The 18,365-nt window shown below is 35.2% G+C and overlaps 3 protein-coding genes across 6 annotated transcripts; 2 read left to right on the top strand and 1 right to left on the bottom strand.

Annotated features, from left to right (window-relative positions):
- Positions 1 to 1,314: 1,314 nt before the first annotated feature.
- LOC118060429 (BTB/POZ and TAZ domain-containing protein 3) lies at positions 1,315 to 6,340 on the top strand. 4 transcript variants are annotated; one of them, XM_035073652.2, is made up of 7 exons: positions 1,315 to 1,524; positions 1,675 to 1,772; positions 2,945 to 3,335; positions 3,698 to 3,828; positions 4,059 to 4,365; positions 5,212 to 5,525; positions 6,039 to 6,340. In XM_035073652.2, the coding sequence occupies exons 3-7, from the start codon at positions 2,994 to 2,996 to the stop codon at positions 6,166 to 6,168; spliced, it is 1,224 nt and encodes a 407-aa protein (XP_034929543.1). In that variant the 5' UTR covers positions 1,315 to 1,524; positions 1,675 to 1,772; positions 2,945 to 2,993; the 3' UTR covers positions 6,169 to 6,340. The 4 variants fall into 4 exon arrangements, with proteins under 4 accessions (XP_034929543.1, XP_073262078.1, XP_073262077.1 ...); XM_073405977.1 differs by lacking the exon at positions 1,675 to 1,772; XM_073405976.1 differs by having other exon boundaries at positions 1,315 to 1,772.
- Positions 6,341 to 7,845: 1,505 nt separating this feature from the next.
- Positions 7,846 to 11,840, top strand: LOC118060421 (acyl-coenzyme A thioesterase 2, chloroplastic). Its single transcript, XM_035073640.2, has 5 exons — positions 7,846 to 8,777; positions 8,943 to 9,120; positions 10,100 to 10,569; positions 10,939 to 11,067; positions 11,477 to 11,840. The coding sequence occupies exons 1-5, from the start codon at positions 8,040 to 8,042 to the stop codon at positions 11,627 to 11,629; spliced, it is 1,668 nt and encodes a 555-aa protein (XP_034929531.1). The 5' UTR covers positions 7,846 to 8,039; the 3' UTR covers positions 11,630 to 11,840.
- A 140-nt stretch (positions 11,841 to 11,980) lies between these two features.
- On the bottom strand, positions 11,981 to 16,980 carry LOC118060420 (formin-like protein 2). Its single transcript, XM_035073639.2, has 4 exons — positions 14,721 to 16,980; positions 14,416 to 14,618; positions 13,406 to 13,650; positions 11,981 to 13,116 (listed from the first exon to the last, which is right to left on the bottom strand). The coding sequence occupies exons 1-4, from the start codon at positions 16,349 to 16,351 to the stop codon at positions 12,298 to 12,300; spliced, it is 2,898 nt and encodes a 965-aa protein (XP_034929530.1). The 5' UTR covers positions 16,352 to 16,980; the 3' UTR covers positions 11,981 to 12,297.
- Between the last annotated feature and the right edge of the window lie 1,385 nt (positions 16,981 to 18,365).

The following is an 18,365-nucleotide window of genomic DNA, read 5'->3' as shown; positions in this document are numbered from 1 at the left end:
ATCCATATTCTACATAATAAAACCTTTGTTTCCTTCCAGCTAAGTGATTAAAAGGGATGGACTCATGATCCAATTAAGATTCAAGTTAAAAGTTGAATGATTTGACTCAAATTAATTTAAAATAATATTACATCAAAACTAAAAAAAATTAAATCAAGTTTTTATGAAATCGATTGAATTATAAACTAATCCATTAGATTAACCATGTAAAACAAGATCATTTCTATTTTACTATTTTTTTAAAACTTAATTTTAATCACGAGTCAGATTAACATGTTATTATATTTTAATAACCTACAAACCTAAATCGTATTTAATTACATTACCGTAGCGTCCAAATGCCCTGTACTCCAAATTATGACGTCATAAATTATGGGTCTTAGAGCTATAAGATTAAACAATCACCCCCCCCTCCCCCACCCCTATATGGACTTGCTTGAAATATTCCATAATTCAAATACACAGTCATCGTGCGTGCGTGTGCACACACACACAAACACACGATGACTATATATATTAAAAAAAACAGTTAATCCATATATTATCACATGTAATAATGCCAAAATGATAATCTTCCCTCGAACAGCTATCTTAATGAACCTTCCAAAATCTTCAAAATTGCCTGCCTTCTTTCAAAAATAAAAGAAAATGATACTTATTTGATCCAAAACTAACCTATATATTTAATTGCATCTCATTAAGATTTCAATTGCATGAATAAATTCTTGAAATACATTACTTAAAATTGTCATTAACATTCCTCTTAAGCTAATTAAGCTACTTTTAGAAATAGTATAAAGAAAAAGAGATTGAATTTACAAAATAGCTAAAAAGTAAAAATTCTCATACATATATGAATTTGATGTATTTTTATATTAAAACCGATCTATTATATAGTTATTAAACTTAGCTTAACTTAATAAAATTATTTAAAAAAAACCACAACACAGAATTTAGTATAAGTTGAGGTTTAATTTAAATCAGAAAAAATATTCATTTAATTAAACCTAATTATTTTAACAAGTTGAATTATGATTAGGTTGATGTAGTTAAACCAATATAAATTTAACTAAATCAACATTAAGAATTTTAAAAATGATATGTTCTTGATAAAAAGATAATTGTCTTAGATTGATGGGTAACTCTTGATTTAATAGAATGATTTTTTTTTTCTTTATAATAAAATAAGTTATCATGGTATGAAAAATTTGCTCAAAGATATCCGACTATAAAATCAAAAGTAAATATATATTTTTTTAGAAAAAAAAAAAAAAAAAAAAAAACCTCAAAGACTGTCCAAATTCCTCAATAAAGAAGAAATGAGCACACCATTTGAGCCTCTTGTTATAGGCACACGTCTCTTCTATGCTCTCAGCTTTATTCCTCCCAGTCCTCTTCTTTCTGCGCCACCACGGTAGCCCTTTTTAACTCTCTCTCTCTCTATCTCTCTCTGAGCTCAGTATAGTATAAGAACTTGCTTCTTATAACAAATTTCATTCCTTTCATCCCCACATGATCAAGAAGGTATCTTCCTCTTTGTCTGACTTTTTCCTGTGAAAAAAGATATTGGGTTTGTAAGTTTTTGTCGAATCATTTGGCTGGAAGATTAAACCTTTGAAGAAAAAGTACTTATAAAGATTGAGTTCGGGTTTTGGCCTGAATTGTTTATGGCAGGTACTTTGGTGATACAGTGATAGCGTATATACAAGTTGTTTAGTGTATATCAGACAAATCTTCCACTTTTTTTGAAGAAGATTTGCTGTTTCATTAAGGTATGACTCTGGTAACATTTTTTTTTTCTGTTTGGTTGCTGAGAAAATTCCAGGAAAAGAAAATGAAGAAAAAATTCTAGAAGACTCTGATGTTCATTTCTTATTGTTGTTATGATATTTTTTTTTTCTTTTTTTCTTTTTGATGATAATGTTTGAATTTTCTGTTTAGCTTTTTTTTTAAAATTTATTTCCTTTTGTGTATGAGAAAGTGCAATTTTTAGTTTACTTTTTTTCTTATTTTCAGCTGTTTGTGAGAGCTGAAGTGCATAAAGCTAGGATTTTTGGATATGGGTTTTATTCTTTTTGAACAATTTTTGGTGGATATGCTTTGTGTTTGCTTGTGGAGGGTTGAATGGATATTGAAAAAGTTTGGACTTTTTATTAAACGAATTATGTTATTTTAATCATATTTAGTCCATGATGCTTTCTTTATTCTTTTTACCTTTATTTTATAATCATCTTTAGACCATGTTATTCTTTATTCTATTATTTTCTTTTCTTTTCTACTTAGATGACCAAATGCTTTTCAATTCTTTCTTGTTTATATTGAATATAGAAAAGTAAAAAGAGTTTGCATGTTTTGTGTCTTTAATCTATGTGGAAGTTTATGGGACCTTATAGTTATTATGTTCTTGATTATTGATGAAGATTTCTGAGAATAGATTGTAATAGATAATAAGAAAACTTCTCAATTACAAGCAAAGAATTTCGATTTTACATCTCAAGAAGATTTCTGAGAATTGATTGTAATAAAAAAAATGAGAAAACTTCTCAACTACAAGCAAAGAATTTCTGATTTTACTTCTCAAGAAACTTTGTGAAGGTCTACAAGTCCTTTAGGAAGGATTTCTGCAACGATTCTTTTCCTTTTCGCTAATACCTTAAACTTATGGTTTGTATATTGTTTAGTTTGGCATTCCTTGTGAAGTAATCTTGACCTATTGTTAGATGTATGACAATATCCTGAAACAACACTTGGCCGGTTTATAAATTTGGATTAGTTTCATACACAACCATCATAGAATTAATATTTATTGTAAATGCTGAATAACCCCCCCCCTTTTTTTTTCTTTTTTGGTTCTGATGAACCCTTTTCTACATTTCATTTAAATTGTTTTTGGTGTTCACTTGCAATATACACTTACCTTGTTTGTTTCTTTATTTTCTTGCAGATCTTCTAGCAAGACTTTATTTTCACTCAGCAGAAACCATAAATAACTTATGGCTTCACCAGATGTCGATTCTCCTTGGCTCTGTGCTGCTAATGAATCTTTTGGTGGATGTTTCAATATGCAAATAGAGGAGATCAAATCAGCCAATGTTTTAAATGTGCTGGAAGCTCCCTCATCTTCTATGTCTGATACCTGTAATATCCCTAAGCCACCACCTTATCCTAATAAAACATCTAAAGCAGCCAACAATTGTAAAAGGATTTTAGAGACTTGCTCTGTGCCACGGGAAATTAAAGATGTATGGGACAGGCTATTCAAGGAAGCATATAGTGCAGATGTCTACGTTATCACTGTTAGCAAATCATATATTCCAGCTCATTGCAATGTTCTGGTAAGTTAATTAGACTTCCCGAACATATCTGCTTGCTTGGAAGTATCATTGTTTGCATCAAAGATAACTGCTTGAGTCAAGGAATTTTGTTTGTATATCTAAAAATAAAAGATAAAATGGGTGATTGCTTTCAAAAAGTTTCTTTCTTTAAATCTGATGCATCCATTGGGGTGTTTCAATATTGGTGCCTATGAATATAAAATGATGTGTCGTTGCAAGTTTTCTTTTCTAAATTGAGATGAAGAAAGGCAGTACAAATAACAGCATTCGTAATCTCTTCCTGAAGTTGAATTATTATCATTAAAAAATTTAGGGCCAATGGGGTGGCTGAAAGTTTACAGCTGTAACTTTTCCTTTTTCAGAGTATTTCATCACCTGTGCTAGGGAATATCCTGCAGCGTTCAAAAGTTAAAGATGGTATTAGATACATCAAAATTCTTGGTGTACCTTGTGAAGCCGTCTACATGTTCATCCGGTTTTTGTACTCATCCTGGTATATTTGAGTATCCTTTACTGTGTATTCATCGCCATTAATTTTCTTTGGTACTGTATCAGAGGTGCAATAGAAAATGTTGTGTATTCTTTTTAAATGCTTCTTGTTGCTTTGTGTTTGGAGCGGATGGCTATGAAAATGTTTCCCTTTCAGTTTTCTGTATATATTTTTCATTATTCGAAGGTGCTCAGATTTAAATAAAGATATTCATTCTTGACATCCTAGTGCAGCTATGAAGAGGATGAGATGAAGAAGTTCGTTCTCCATCTGATGGTTTTATCACACTCATACTCAATCCCATCACTGAAAAGAGTTTGTATAGACTTTCTGGAGCAGGATTATCTGACCAAGGAAAATGTGATAGACGTGCTTCAGTTAGCAAGGAGCTGCAATGCACCACGACTCTCCTTCATTTGTGTTCGTATGGTTGTGAAGGACTTGAAAACTATATCATCAACTGAAGGTTGGAAGGTTATGAAGCGTGCTAACCCTGCCCTCGAACAAGAGCTTGTAGAATCTGTTGTTGAAGCAGATTCGGTAAGTCAGTTCCTGATCTTTGTTGCAAACAATGAATAGAATGTGCAGCTAGTCATTTAAAGGCTGTTGAGAATTACATGCATCAGAGTTATTTTCACATGTTTAGACTTTAGATGACGGGCTATAAAGCAAGCACATGCAAGGTTTTTGTTTCTTTTATTTTTATACTCCCACGTCAAGGTGAGGAAGTAGCAACTAGTGAATCTTCAAATGCATAATTTAAGCATTAAATTTGGAATCCTGTAAATTTAGCTTTTTGGGAACCATTAACACTAACCACTGGTAAATGATGGATGCTCCTTTGAGAACAAGTTGTCTAAGACACAAAAATTGCTTCTCAGTGGAATGCCTTCTGGTGCCAATCAGGAAAAGGTTCTTCATCCTCGTCTGTAGTGACGGTGTAGTTGAGCTTCATGTTTCTCAGTGGAATATCTACTTGGTTATGGTTGAATCTAGTAACATGTTTCCTCAGTGGAATGACTACCTGGTTATCTTGACTAAGGTCTCCCAGTCTCGTATTTTTAAGCCTTAAATCCTATTATGCGTGAGAATCCTGTTATTCTAGATAGTCAAATGAATGTTTGTAAACCAATTGCCTTTTGATTTGGAAAGGAAGCTGCCCAAATGATACTTGCTATCATGGATTTACTGTAGCAATTGGTTGGTCTTGCTGTTACTGTTGACTTCTGAACCCTTATTTCTTCATTTACTTTTCCGCAAGTCAATATTCATATCCAGAGTTATGATTTTTAGTATATGATTCAATGTTACATTATCTGGCACAAGCTGTAGTCTTTTCCTTGGTTCAATTTCACATAATGGAATCTGAGTTTCACTTCTTTTCAGAGAAAACAAGAGAGGTTGAGGAAAATAGAAGAGAGAAAAGTGTACTTGCAACTGTATGAAGCGATGGAGGCTCTCCTTCACATATGCAGGGACGGGTGTAGGACAATTGGACCTAGTGACAAAATGCTTAAAGGAAGCCAAGTTCCCTGCAACTTTCCTGCTTGCAAAGGACTTGAGTCCTTGGTTCGTCATTTCTCTAATTGTAAGACTCGGGTTCCCAGGGGCTGTGTTCACTGCAAACGCATGTGGCAGCTTCTTGAACTGCATTCTCGCATGTGCAACGACCCAGATTGCTGCAAGGTCCCACTTTGTAGGTAAGAATGGAACTTCCATGTATTATCTTGCCTCTCTGCCTATATTTTCAGGGTTTCAAAATCCATTTAAGTGAATATGAAACTTGAACAAAAGGGAAAACTAGAAACTAAAAGAGGACAAATAAAAGAGTTCAAAAACCATTTATACTTGCCACAATACTATCTCATTTATTATGGAATTTGAGTGTCCAAATTTGTCCTCCAATGTGTTATTATACTAAGAAATTGTCTCAAGGCATGGAAATATATGAGATTGAGCTGGATTAGTCCAAGTTTCTGCATTGTAGTTGTGAAACAGTACCATGGACTGGTAGCTGAATCAATCCCATCAGTCTCATTTGTTCCTTGTTTTTAGTTTTATCACTATACTGAACGTTAGATTATATATCCTTCTTGCTTGATTTAAGCCTCAGCCTTGAGGTGATATGTTCTTAGCCTTGTCAGTAATTAAGGTAAACAAGTTTAAAGCATATGCTGCAGTATCATAATGACGTGCTCTTTGCTTGTTGATAGGCATTTCAAGGAGAAAATGCAGCAGCAAACGAAGAAAGACGAAGCTAAGTGGAATCTGCTGGTCAGCAAAGTAATAGCAGCAAAGAACGCAATGGGGCCCTTCTCAGCTCGCCCTGTAGATCTATTCTGACCCTATTACTTCTCTCAAACCTTGTATCCTCATCACAACATGCCCTTCAACAAACCCATGCCATTGTTTAAAGTTTTAGAATTGCAATGGAGGCTTTGTAAGAGTTTTATTTTAGCTCCTGTATTTTTCAAAAAAATTATCTCAGTCCCTATATATTATTTTTACTTACAAAGTGGTCCTTTCTTGTAGTTATATCTTATAAAAATTACAACCAAACATGCCTTTAAGGGTTACCATTCAGACTGTCCAACATTGCAACAAATAATTTAGATATTTTACATCTAATTTTTACCAATAGAAAATATAGTTTAAACTAATGGTTTAGATATTTCACCAACAAAATATCCATCATGCTACTTTTAGTAAAAAGAAAGTAATCTTCCATCATCACTAAACGATTTTTAGGATATTTCAAATCAACTTAGTTCTTGGTTAGTAAGCATCATCACCTCAAAAAAAGTAGAAGACAGCAGCAGCATGTCTAGTATATGATTTTAGTTTAGAACAGAGATTTAGGTAGGAGATGGATAATCTTTAGTCTGAATAATTTGTTGACGGAAAATAATATATTTTTTAAGATTTTAACAATTGAATCTTCAATCGATAAGAAAGTTAAGAGGGTGTAAGGTCTATGAAATTGAACTGAAAAGTAAGAACAATAGAAAAAAAGTTGTGGCATATTGGAGAGAAGGGCGAGAAGAATCATGAGAGAAGAGACATGTGAAGAGCAAAATAAAGTTATTTTTTATAATAAAAAATTCAATGGTTTTAATTATTTCGGTGCATTTGTGTGTATTCAGCAAAAAGCAAGTCATGCTTGCTTTTGCTTAACTTGTGGTTACAACGGAGAAATTATGTCCCATAAGTTGAAAAATATGGTTCTTGGCTAACCAAACAACTTCACTTTGTGGTTTCAACTGAAATGTGAAAGTTACCACATGTAAACAAACATTCTATCCAATCAAAATTGTGTTTTGTTTTAATCCAATCACTTTATAATTTTATAGGAGTGTTTAATGAAAATTAGCGTGAAACTTAGGTAATGTAGTGAGATATAGTCAAAATTGAGATTTACTCTAATCCAATCACTTTATGATTTTGTGGGAGTTTCACAAAACAAAAATTTTTTGTGAAACTTTGATTATAAAAAACTATAATTTATAACTTTAGTTTATTTTATTTTTAAAAATTATAATCTTAAAAAGCTACTATATTATCGATCATGCTTTTTAATATTTATTAAAAAAAATAATTTAACTGGTCAGGTTCTAAGTTTATTTTCTAGAGATCACCAGTTCGAGTTTTACAAATCTCCAAAACTACTAGAAATTTATAAAGTTGTTAATTTAAAAACTTATGGAATTAGTTAAGAGATACATGTAAGCAGATCCAAACATCCATATTAAAAATAAAAAATCAATATAACTTTAGGTGTAATTTGAAAATTATTATTATATGTTTTTTTTTTTTTAAAAAATATTAATCCTCTAGAATTTAAACCTTGTTTAGTTGTGTAAATTAAGTCATTTAGATTATTTTCAAAACCTGAAAAAAATTAAAGCTCAATTAAGTTCAAATTAAAACTGAATTAAGATTAGGTTTTGAATCGAGTATTTGCCTAGTAAATTTATCGAACAGGATTAATAATTGATACTAATATAAGGGCAAAGGTTTTTCCACTGACTGCTCTTAGCAGATTCCAACTGAATATTTAGAAATATTCTCCAAGAAAGTCCGCTGGTGAATCATCTGGTCAAATTCCCAGCATTCAGATAATCCAGTCAACTGCTGAGTACAAGCAGCCATCTATATTATGGTTCCTTAATTCACTCCAAATTAAGAATCCAAATCCTTCTGTTCAATCTTGAATCATGAGACCACTGAGAAAATCACTCCTTGAACCTAACCCTAAATCATCATCACTCCACAAAGCCCTTTCTTCACAGTTCACTTACTCTCTTGATCGGCCTCCAGCACCAAAACCCCACTTCAATGAGACCACCAACACCCACTTTCCATTTTCAAGAAACCAACAAAAACATCACTCCAACAATGGACAAACCAATACCCTCTTGTTCAATTCCCTACACAAACTAAAACCCACTTCAAGTACTTTGTTGTCTAGCCAAACGAGGTTGTTTTCATGTTCAAGTTCCTTTTTTTCGCTTTCAAGATCTCATTTTGGCAAAGAACCCGTCTTTAAAGTTATATTTCATGATCCAATCTCTAGTAAATTCATTCAAAGAAGGGCCTTTTCAAGTGAAAATTCAAACCCGGAAAATGCTGTATCTGGGGAGAACTACTCACAGTCGATTGATGCAGGGTCTTCTATGAGAAAACCAATTAGTTTGTGGCCTGGAATGTACCATTCTCCTGTGTCTAACGCCTTATGGGAAGCAAGATCAAGGATTTTTGAGGAGCCTAATGATTCTGGGACTTCAGAGACTGAATTGGTTGCGAAAAGTCCATCAAAGAGCAGTACTAGCATTTGTTATAAGTTTTCTTCTGATTTTATACTCAGAGAGCAGTATAGGAACCCATGGAATAAGATTAGAATGGGGAAGTTGATTGAAGATCTTGATGCTCTTGCTGGAACCATTTCCTATAAGGTACGAAGGATTTTGAGTTTGTGTTTGCTTAAAGTTTGATAGGTAATGTTTGAGATAGGTTTGAACCATTCCAAGTAGCTGATATGATCTAGAGTTTCATTTCTTTTTGCCTATTGAGTGTATATTTGGTTTTTTGTTTTGACCAATATTTCACTTGCGGAACAGCATTGCTGCAATGATGATGGCTCAACTAGGCCTTTGCTATTGGTCACTGCTTCTGTTGATAGGATAGTTTTGAAAAAGCCAATCCTCATTGATGCTGATTTGAATATAGTTGGTGCTGTTACATGGGTTGGGAGGTCATCCATGGAGATTCAGATGGAAGTGATTCAACCCACTGAAGGTACTCTAGTAATAAATGGTGATTCTTTTGTTCTTTCCTCTACAATCTCGGCCATGGTTTGATTGTTGTTTACTAGATTTCATGTATAATTTATTATGTGCATGTCCCTGCTCTTCATACTTTACTTCATTTAGTTACGAGTGTTTATCACAGAGAAGATGGAACTAGAAATGAGTTACAATCCTAGCATGAAAGGTATATGTTGTGGAGGAAGTTGTGGGAGCTGAATGTACCCTTTCCGCTGATGAAAGCTTTGCAGCAGGATATAACTGGTGTTCATATTGCTTTTTGAGGTCCATGCATTAAGGTCCAAATTATAGGCTATCAATGCAATGTTCTGCTGGAAAAGAGAGTTTTCTGCAAGTCGAATCAGCTAAAGTGGTCATAGGTTTTGCTTGTTAATATTGAATTCATAATGTCCAAAGTACTTTTCCACACTTTCAAAAGCAATTCTTCTGCAGAATTTTCTACTGAGTTGATTCTTTCCGGTTTTTCTCCTAACGTGTTGCAAAGGTTGATTTTTGTTTGGGGAACTTTATGTGAAGGGACACTAGATTTTCTTGTTTGTTGGCTTTGAAAAATATCCTCTTTACTCAAGCATTTTTCCATTCCCATGCACTTTTAGGATGGAAAAGCAGCCTGCCCTTTCTCTTTTAGATTATGACATTTTTCATTTCTGTAAAATGAGTGTGCTCTTCCCAGTACTTCTATGTAAACATTAAATATTTTGCTTTGCACCTAATATATTCTCACAAAAATCCCATCCTTGCCAGTAAGCACAAATCGATGTCTAGTTAATTTGCATTTAATCTCTTACGAACATTGATGGCCTTCCAATAATAGTATCTTTTAGTGATGTACTGCTATCACAGGCTGCTTTTCAAGTTCAATACACTTGATGTTTTCTTACTCGTATCTTTTTTAAAAAGCTCTGAGTACAGTTCTTGGAAGTGATTTTTTATGGGAACTTGTGTATCAGGGGCCACCAATCCATCAGATGCAGTTGCTCTTGTAGCAAATTTCACATTTGTTGCTCGTGATACAAAGACAGGAAAATCAGCTCTTGTTAACCAGATCTCACCTGAAACTGATAAAGAGAAATTGCTCTGGGAAGAGGCAGAAAAAAGAAACAAGATGAGGAAAAAGAAGAAAGCGGAAAAGAAAAGGGATCCTGAGAATGAGGATATGGAAAGGCTCAATGCATTGTTGTCTGAAGGGAGGGTTTTCAGTGACATGCCAGCATTGGCAGACAGAGATAGCATTCTTATACAAGATACTCGTCATGAGAACACTTTTATTTGTCAGCCACAGCAGAGGAACATTCATGGTCGTATTTTTGGAGGATTTTTGATGCGCAAGGCATTTGAACTGGCCTTCTCGAATGCTTATGCATTTGCTGGTGCAGCACCACTCTTTGTTGAAGTTGATCATGTTGATTTCTTCAAACCTGTAAGTACCAACCCCTCTGCTTAGTTATATCTTTCACACAATGTGGAACAAGTATTTACAACCACCTTTTGGAACAACTCAATTTCCTGGATCTTTGGAGGGCATTTCACTTTCTTTGATTTTCTTACAGCTATCTTTGGCCAGGGACATGGCATTGTAGGAGAACATTATCAGCATTTGCGGTGTTTATATGTGCTGATGAAGTTAGATTTAGGAGCTCCTAAAATAGGAAGATATTTCAACAAATTAGCTGCTTCAGTATACCTCTTTCAGCTTTTCATGCCATGAAGATTGAATAGTTGGACAAGCAATTCTGTGAACTTTATATTTTAAGCTTATGGGATTCCATAATTCCTTTCACTGATGCAGGTGGATGTTGGAAATTTCCTTCGCTTGAAGTCTTGTGTTTTATACACAGAACTCGAGAACCCGGCTGAACCTCTGATTAACGTGGAAGTTGTTGCTCATGTTACAAGGCCTGAGCTAAGGTCTAGCGAGGTGAGTATCTGAATTCCTCACGTTCTTTGTTATAGTTCCGCAGTTCGCTCCTCCCCACAGTTTGACCAAAAATAAAAGAAACTTGAGTGTTCTGCTATTTGTTGTAAAAAAACATTTTGCTGTTAGATAAAAATGGATCACTCAATTTTGGTGTACACAAATGCAAGTCAGCAATGATGAAAGAACTTGTATGGGTGCAAGAGGAACTCTCGCGAAATGTTTTTTCAGTGGTGTAAACCTATCGAAAACAGTCATTTGCTGCTCACAATCGCAAACATATAACTGAATGGATGGTTTAGTTCATAATATGTAATTCCAACTCCTTTTCATTTTCTATTCTGAGCTAAAATGGCTAGAATACATATTAATTTATCATTTTTTTTCCTTATATACCACATGATTTGAACAGGTATCAAACAAATTCTGTTTTACATTCACTGTCCTTCATGAGGCCACTAAAGATGGATTGAGGATTCGGAATGTTGTTCCAGCTACAGAAGAAGAAGCACGTCGAGTTCTTGAACGCATGGATGCTGAATACTCCCAGATTGCAAAATCGTGAAAAAAATCTCCCTGTCGTCTGGAAAAGTAGCAGAGGGGGTGAAAATGGCAGGAGCCTCCGGGAGAACAAATTTCTTGTTCCTCTTTTTTTGGTAGGCTTGGATAGCTTGTGCGTAAATAAGCAATGATGTTTGGATTCATTAGCATCTTAATAAACCACATGTACAAATTCTCTGTACATATAATAAACCACAAAAGGTTGGACTTCACCATCTGAACATAAATTCTCAAGGGTCATGGCTACGCACTCAGGCAATTTGATGCTGTCCGAATATGCAATGCGAATGATGCTGTGTTATTTAACCCTATTGGAAGTAAATCTTCAGCCATACCTGAGCTTACATGTCTCCTCAACTCAAAAAACAAAATTTAGCTTCGACAAGATGTGAAAAATTTGACCATACTTTCAGCTTCTAATTTACATGATAGCACCGACTATTCAGACTTCACTACATTATTACCTGACATAATCCCTTTGGTATGTTACATACAAAGTAGACAATTCTAAAATCTTGCAAGTAAGCATATGTTTAGATACAGAACATGCGGCCAACTGAAAAAGGGTAATGGCTAGATGCAGAAACTCAATTCAAACAGTCTGCTGCCAGCACCACCAATTTCAGGTAAGCATCCCAGTGAGATTCCACAGAATCACCTAGTGTCAACTTATTAAGATGACGGTGGAGTTTCATCATCCGAGGAACCATCGTGAAGCCTTCCAACAAGTCCTGGAAAAACTGGTGCAAGTGTTGGATTTAAAGGCATGGGACGGACTGAACTGTATATGGTCCTTTCATTGATCTTTCCAACCTCTTTGCATACATGATCAAGAATGGAAATAAAATCCCTCACCACCATAAAAATCCAGAATGGGCGAGCTTCTACCTTAGCTGAGTTCCCATGGAAATACTCGGTTATTTCCTTCACCAGAGAGAGAGCAGCCTTTTCCTGTGCTTGAAGCCTTACAATTTCTTCCTCTGCCTTCTTCATGAACCCATTCATCGACTCTGAGAACTTCCAGCTACTCTCCTTCAACACAATTTCTTCATTTAGTTTCAGAACTTCCGTAATTTTTGTCATTCCAGCAGCAAGTTTCGCAACTTCACTGCTAAGCACATCTGAATCCATTGCAGCGGATTTCTTTACATTGGTAAGCTCTCCACTCAAACCTGAAACTACTTGCAAACCAAGCTTTCTAAACTGAACTTCATCTTGGAATGCTGATTGTTGAGTTTTCTGAGCTGTTTGATCCTGGTTTGTATCACAAAGGCGAGAACCTTCAGACCTGATGATTTCCTGAACAACAAAATGCAAGAGAGTGGTTTTCCCATCAGTGCCTTTAATATCAACAAGTTTCAGGAGTGTGTCAAGCTTGAAGGCTTGGGCATCGCCGCGATTGGTGCCAACATTCATGCGGTTCCCAGTCTTGAGCACTGCTTCTAGAAGTTTCAAGAACATTCTGCTGTTCTTCAATTCCTCACAAGCTGCCTGTAGAAGAAGAAATATGAGAAGCAGCTGGAAGATTGCTGCAACAGGAAATGATGAACGGAAAAAATGTGCTCTAGCATTTTTGGCAGATCCAGTGATGGAGCCCTTTTGATCACCACAATACATGATTAGAAGTAAATAAAAAATTTATTTTGACATCTATAAGGGTAAGAAGGTTTATAACAACCATGAAACAGAACAATATACCTGCTTTTCAATATCAGCTATATTACCACGTAATAATACAAATCAAAGATCATGAAAATTTACAAGCCAAATGAAGATTTACCTCCAGTGTTTCAAAAGACCTCCGCAGATACTCAATTTCTGAATCAAAACTCGCAATATAAAGCATTGCATCAACCCTCTTGAATGCAAAAGGAACATCAAGCACTTCCTTGAGAAATTTCTCAGCAGGGCCTAGCTTGAACGGTGATTCATCCTTGAAGTCTTTTAGTTTGTATTCTTCTTCTTTAGTCGGAGCCATCTTTGATAGACTTTCAAGAAGTTCTGTTCCCAGAGTATCTGAATTGCCTGTTCATGGCAGAGAATGGTTCAGTAACAGCATAGCTCTCTCTCATCAATAATGTATGTGCACATGCGCACTCCATATAGTTCTATTGTTCTTCAGAAAGCAAAGGGAGCCATTATCATGCAGCTTTTTTTACATATCTTCAACAAAGATTAGCTTTTTGGCCTAAGATGGGAAATGCTGTAATGGGAAAGATAAGATATCTCTATGAATAATGGCAGTACATTTGCACTACGAACACCATGTCTTAAAAAGAGACTATTCTTTCTCAACTTTTGCCAATCTATGTAGCACTGCAGGGGCCAAATAGAATTATAATTAACCAACCAATAACACAAAGTTCATTAGCTAAAAGCATTCAACATTTAAATTGCATTGTGGCAGGCATAAGCTTTTTTCTAAAACGTGTCCCTTAGCTACCTTGATTTAAGAACCTTTCATAAAGAAGCACCACCGCTACAAAAGGTTTGTCACTGTTTGCTGGTCAAAGAGAAGTGGTACATCACCACATTCAATCCCACGAAAAAAAAAACCCTTAATATGTGGCTACCTCAAGCCTAGAGATTTTGAAATTTTAACATTGGTAGGAATTTGCAGCCAAAGATAGGAAAACTACAGGAACCAAACATGGTTAAAGATAGTGAAGCAGGTATTTTAAACTAAGATCGACTCCAATAATGCAGGCAGCTATTACATTACCAATTTCCAAGCATTTTTGTGGAGAATCCTTAAGAATTGAAAGCAAGATTGTCTACGTCAGATTTTACCTTCCAAAAGGGCTTCACAGACTTCTTCAATGGTCACATTAAGAGCCCTCAACAATATTGCAATATTCTGGGACTTCTTTGGATCAAGTACTGTATTCTCCTGGTTCAGCAATGGAAGCGAAAGCCGCCTTCCATTGTGATCCTTCAAGTTCAAATTCGAATTATTCACCATAAAAAGTGTCTCAATCATTTCCTCATTCAACCTGTGCAACAGAAACCACATTCTACAAACTTACAAAACCATTCAACTTAACCAAACAAATAAAAAATAAACAAAAAGCTGAAAAGGTTTTGAAGTATCTCACTGAAAAGAGCTAGATTTTATCTGATCCCACACCATAGCCCGATCCGAGCTTGCTCTAACTTTATCCCAATGTAAAGGCTTCAACTTTGGTTTCATACTCTCCTCATTCCTCTCAACACTACCTTTGCTTTGCATTTGCTCATTGGCCAAAACTGGCATTGCATGATTTTGAACTAAAACAGACCTTGTAGGCGTAACGAGAACTGGAGGCCCTGAACTCCCCAAATTCATTTCCTGAGTCACTCTAACTCCCATTGGCATCTCCCAAAACCGTGGTGGTGGAGGTGGTGGAGGCGGTGGTGGCAGTTTTACTGGCACAAATTGTTTACTAGCACTCTCTATCCTCACTGGAACCTGCTCATTCTGTCCCGAAAAACCCAGATTTCGCTCCAAAGAACTCTGCATCTCCCCTGAATCTCTCCCTGATGATGATAAAGAAATGGGTGGCGAGGATCGCTTAATGGACGGAAACGGAGCAGGAAAACTAATAATAGTTTCAGGAGACTTAGATTCTCCACTTCTAAGGCTAGAATTCGATACTGGAGACACACTGCTGGACACAGATTTTGATGGAGAACAAAAGTTTGATTCTGGATATGAAGCAGTCCTTGAATTAAAACTTTTAGACCCAAAAACCTCTCCTTGAGTCCCTTGAATCTCTCTTCTAGAAATTGAATCAACACGAACTGGACTCTCATGACTAGTCTCTTTCCTTCCAGAAGACCCTCTTGGTGAAAAGAACTCTTCTTCCTCGTCAGTATCTCTATCAACTTCATCTTCTTCTTTACTAGAACTAACAAGAACTTCACCACTTCTATAAGTTGGTGTGTAATTATGTCTAGGCAATGGAGGCAACGGTCTCAGCTCAGGAGACCCGAGTTTTTGATACTGTGAAGAAGATGACGAGGAAACACCAATCTTAAGACCAGTATTGTTGGATGAAGTTAGCTTGTCTGGATCATCAATGCCAGCTTGAGAGTTCACTAATGTGCCCAAGTAAAGGAACTCTGAGCTTGTGCTTACAACACCAGGACGGTGTGGGAGCTTCGGAGGTTTAGGAGAACCATCTGAAGGGATAGTGTTCTGAGGATAAAGGCGGAGATTTTCTGATCCTGAACCCTTTTGAGGGCTAAAAGGCTGGGTTTTTCTGCGAGAATAGATGAAGAAGGCTGAAAATAAGGCTAAGAGAGCAGCGAAAAGGAGGGAGAGGGAGATGGAAATTGCTATAATGAGGTTGTGGTGAGGAGAGGAGGATTGGTGGGGGAGAAGGAGGGAGGAGATGTTAGCAGGGAAAGTTGATAGAGTGGGAGTGGAAGGAGGAGGTGGTGGAGGCGAAGGGAGGGTAGGGAAGAAGGGCTTTTGTGGGTTACTGTGGTTGTTGTTGTTGCCGGGGGTGGCGGTGAAAGGATATTTGGGTTGGGGTTGAGGAGACGAGGAGGGAGGCTGTGTTGGTGTAATGGAGGGGGTTAATGGGAAAAAGGGTTGGTGGAGGAGGTGTCGGTGGTGAGTGGTGGAGGTTGTCGTAGTGAAGTGAAGATGGAGGAGGAGAAGGAGGAGGAGAATATTTATTGTAACACTAGCACTAGTAGTAGCAGTGGCCATCAATGTACGTTTTTGAAGGTAATTAAACATAAAGTAAAGAAGCACTTCAGACACACACAATGTTATGTCTCTCTCTCTCTCTCTCTCTCTAAAACCAGAGATGTAGCAAGATTAAGAAAGAAACGAAGTTAATGTGGTGGGGATCGTGGGCCAATGAGAGAGGGAGAGGGAAGGCTTGAAATTGTAGAGAGAACAAGAAACAAAGCATTAACCTTGAGGTATTGTTGTGGGAGACAGTGAAGAAAGTTCAGTTCTTGGATTGAAATTCCCCACACAGAAGAGCAGGCAGGCAGGTAGAAAGCGTGAAGAAGACTGAGAGCACAGTGCTTCTTGATAGACAGAAACAGCTTGTGGCTCAAGAAGCTAGACGGCCAAGTTCTTCAACTTTGAGGTTGGAACACTGTTGCAGAAACGAGACACTCACAGAGTTCAGAAAACGTGAGGTCCAAGAAGAGAATGTCCTAACTCACTGAGTGGGAGAATCGAGGAGAGGGAGAGCGCGAGAGAGCGTACTTCAACTACATGGTGGGGAAAGGAGGGAGCAGTAGGAGGAAATTGGAATGGTAGTTTGGAATTCCAAGACAAAACAGCAGCGCAAACCCCATTATAGCCTTTTCATTTTCACTTTTTTTTTTTTTTTTGTTTTGCAACTCTAGATTGAGAAGAAGATGACAGTAGCAAGGTGGAAATCCAGGTGGAGTTGAGGAGGTGGGATAGAGGTTAAAATGACTGACACTTTGATATTTTGTAAATTATGTATCATTATTGTTGGGATTTTGTTTGCAAGCTTTGTATTTTGGTCATGTGGATGTAAGATTTCTGACAGAACTATCATCTCATCAGTAGAATTCTTTTTTAAGAAAATTAATAATTTAAAAAATTGATGAAATAATAAGTTTGATATATATCAGGATTAAAAAATGCCATATTTATATAAAAAAAAAACACCATTTAAAATATTATGTTTTTTAATTGTATCAAATTATTTTTTTTATTTTTTTATTTGATCAATATTATTTTTTGAAAATAGTATTAATAAGTGAAAATACCCTATATGTCATGGAAGAGTGTATTTAAAAGCATGATAAATATTACTTTGTAATTTGTTTATCACTTAAAATGCATTAAAATATCTTTTTAATTTTTTAAAATTTATTTTAAGAAAAAAATTTGAAGCTAAAAATATATTTCAAAAATTATGTTTGACCACAATACCAAACATGACTAAAGTATTTGTTTTTAAAGTTTAACATGCTCCTTAAATCATTTTCTTAATTGTTTTTTACCTAATAAATATCAAATTAATATTTAAAAAAAAAATTAATATATTTTTAATTAAAAATATTGTGCATCATATAATTAAAACACACACAAGCAAGTGAAAAGGGTTTTTTAAAAAACATTACCAAAATAAATTAAAACAATTTAATAGAATAACACTATTTAAAAAAAATTAAAAAATGCTCTTAAAAATAATATTTATTAAAAATTTTTATTTTATAAAAAAAAAAAAAAACTAACTCTGCTCACACTACCAATAAGAATCTGTTTATTTTTGTATTTAAATTGTGTTTTTTTAATTTAAAAATATTTTATATTTTTATTTTAAATATTCTATTTAAAAAAATTTAAATTTAAAATTTTAAAAAAAAAAAAAAAAAATTAAAAAGAAGTTGGAATATCATTTTCAAACCATTAATATGAAACGTGGCAAAAATTTATTAGGTAAATCAGATCAAACAAAGTGAGATACAGATGATGTGACCTGTTCTTGATCATGCAAGACCTGACAAGCTCCATTATGCAACTCTACCCTTCGTATTTCCTGCACACACGACGACGTTTAGACAATAACATACAGAATCATTTCACAATCTATTAGTGTTTTGAATTCCTATATCATAATAATAATAATAATAAAAAAGTATTATTTTTCCATTTCTTACTTTTTTGTTTTGTGTACTGAATTGCCGTACAGTGGAAGTGAAAGAAGGAAGGGTATCATGGGAAAGCAGAGCTCTGTTTCACACTCTCTGTGGGGGGA

This window comes from Populus alba, chromosome 17, assembly GCF_005239225.2.
Source record: "Populus alba chromosome 17, ASM523922v2, whole genome shotgun sequence".
In the NCBI taxonomy this organism is placed as follows: domain Eukaryota; kingdom Viridiplantae; phylum Streptophyta; class Magnoliopsida; order Malpighiales; family Salicaceae; genus Populus; species Populus alba.
This window is presented reverse-complemented; position numbering and strand designations above follow the sequence as displayed.

What these genes read in the sequence shown, in the direction of transcription:
- LOC118060420 (XM_035073639.2), bottom strand. Translation starts at nt 16,351, where the DNA reads ATGTTTAATTACCTTCAAAAACGTACATTGATGGCCACTGCTACTACT. An exon ending in CTGTGAAGCCCTTTTGGAAG is followed by an intron (nt 13,651 to 14,415) that starts GTAAAATCTGAC and finishes TGCCATGAACAG; the next exon opens with GCAATTCAGATACTCTGGGA. An exon ending in GGTCTTTTGAAACACTGGAG is followed by an intron (nt 13,117 to 13,405) that starts GTAAATCTTCAT and finishes CTTCTTCTACAG; the next exon opens with GCAGCTTGTGAGGAATTGAA.
- LOC118060429 (XM_073405977.1), top strand. Translation starts at nt 2,994, where the DNA reads ATGGCTTCACCAGATGTCGATTCTCCTTGGCTCTGTGCTGCTAATGAA. An exon ending in CAGCTCATTGCAATGTTCTG is followed by an intron (nt 3,336 to 3,697) that starts GTAAGTTAATTA and finishes TTCCTTTTTCAG; the next exon opens with AGTATTTCATCACCTGTGCT. An exon ending in TGCAAGGTCCCACTTTGTAG is followed by an intron (nt 5,526 to 6,038) that starts GTAAGAATGGAA and finishes GCTTGTTGATAG; the next exon opens with GCATTTCAAGGAGAAAATGC.
- LOC118060421 (XM_035073640.2), top strand. Translation starts at nt 8,040, where the DNA reads ATGAGACCACTGAGAAAATCACTCCTTGAACCTAACCCTAAATCATCA. An exon ending in CTGGAACCATTTCCTATAAG is followed by an intron (nt 8,778 to 8,942) that starts GTACGAAGGATT and finishes CTTGCGGAACAG; the next exon opens with CATTGCTGCAATGATGATGG. An exon ending in ATGTTGATTTCTTCAAACCT is followed by an intron (nt 10,570 to 10,938) that starts GTAAGTACCAAC and finishes TCACTGATGCAG; the next exon opens with GTGGATGTTGGAAATTTCCT.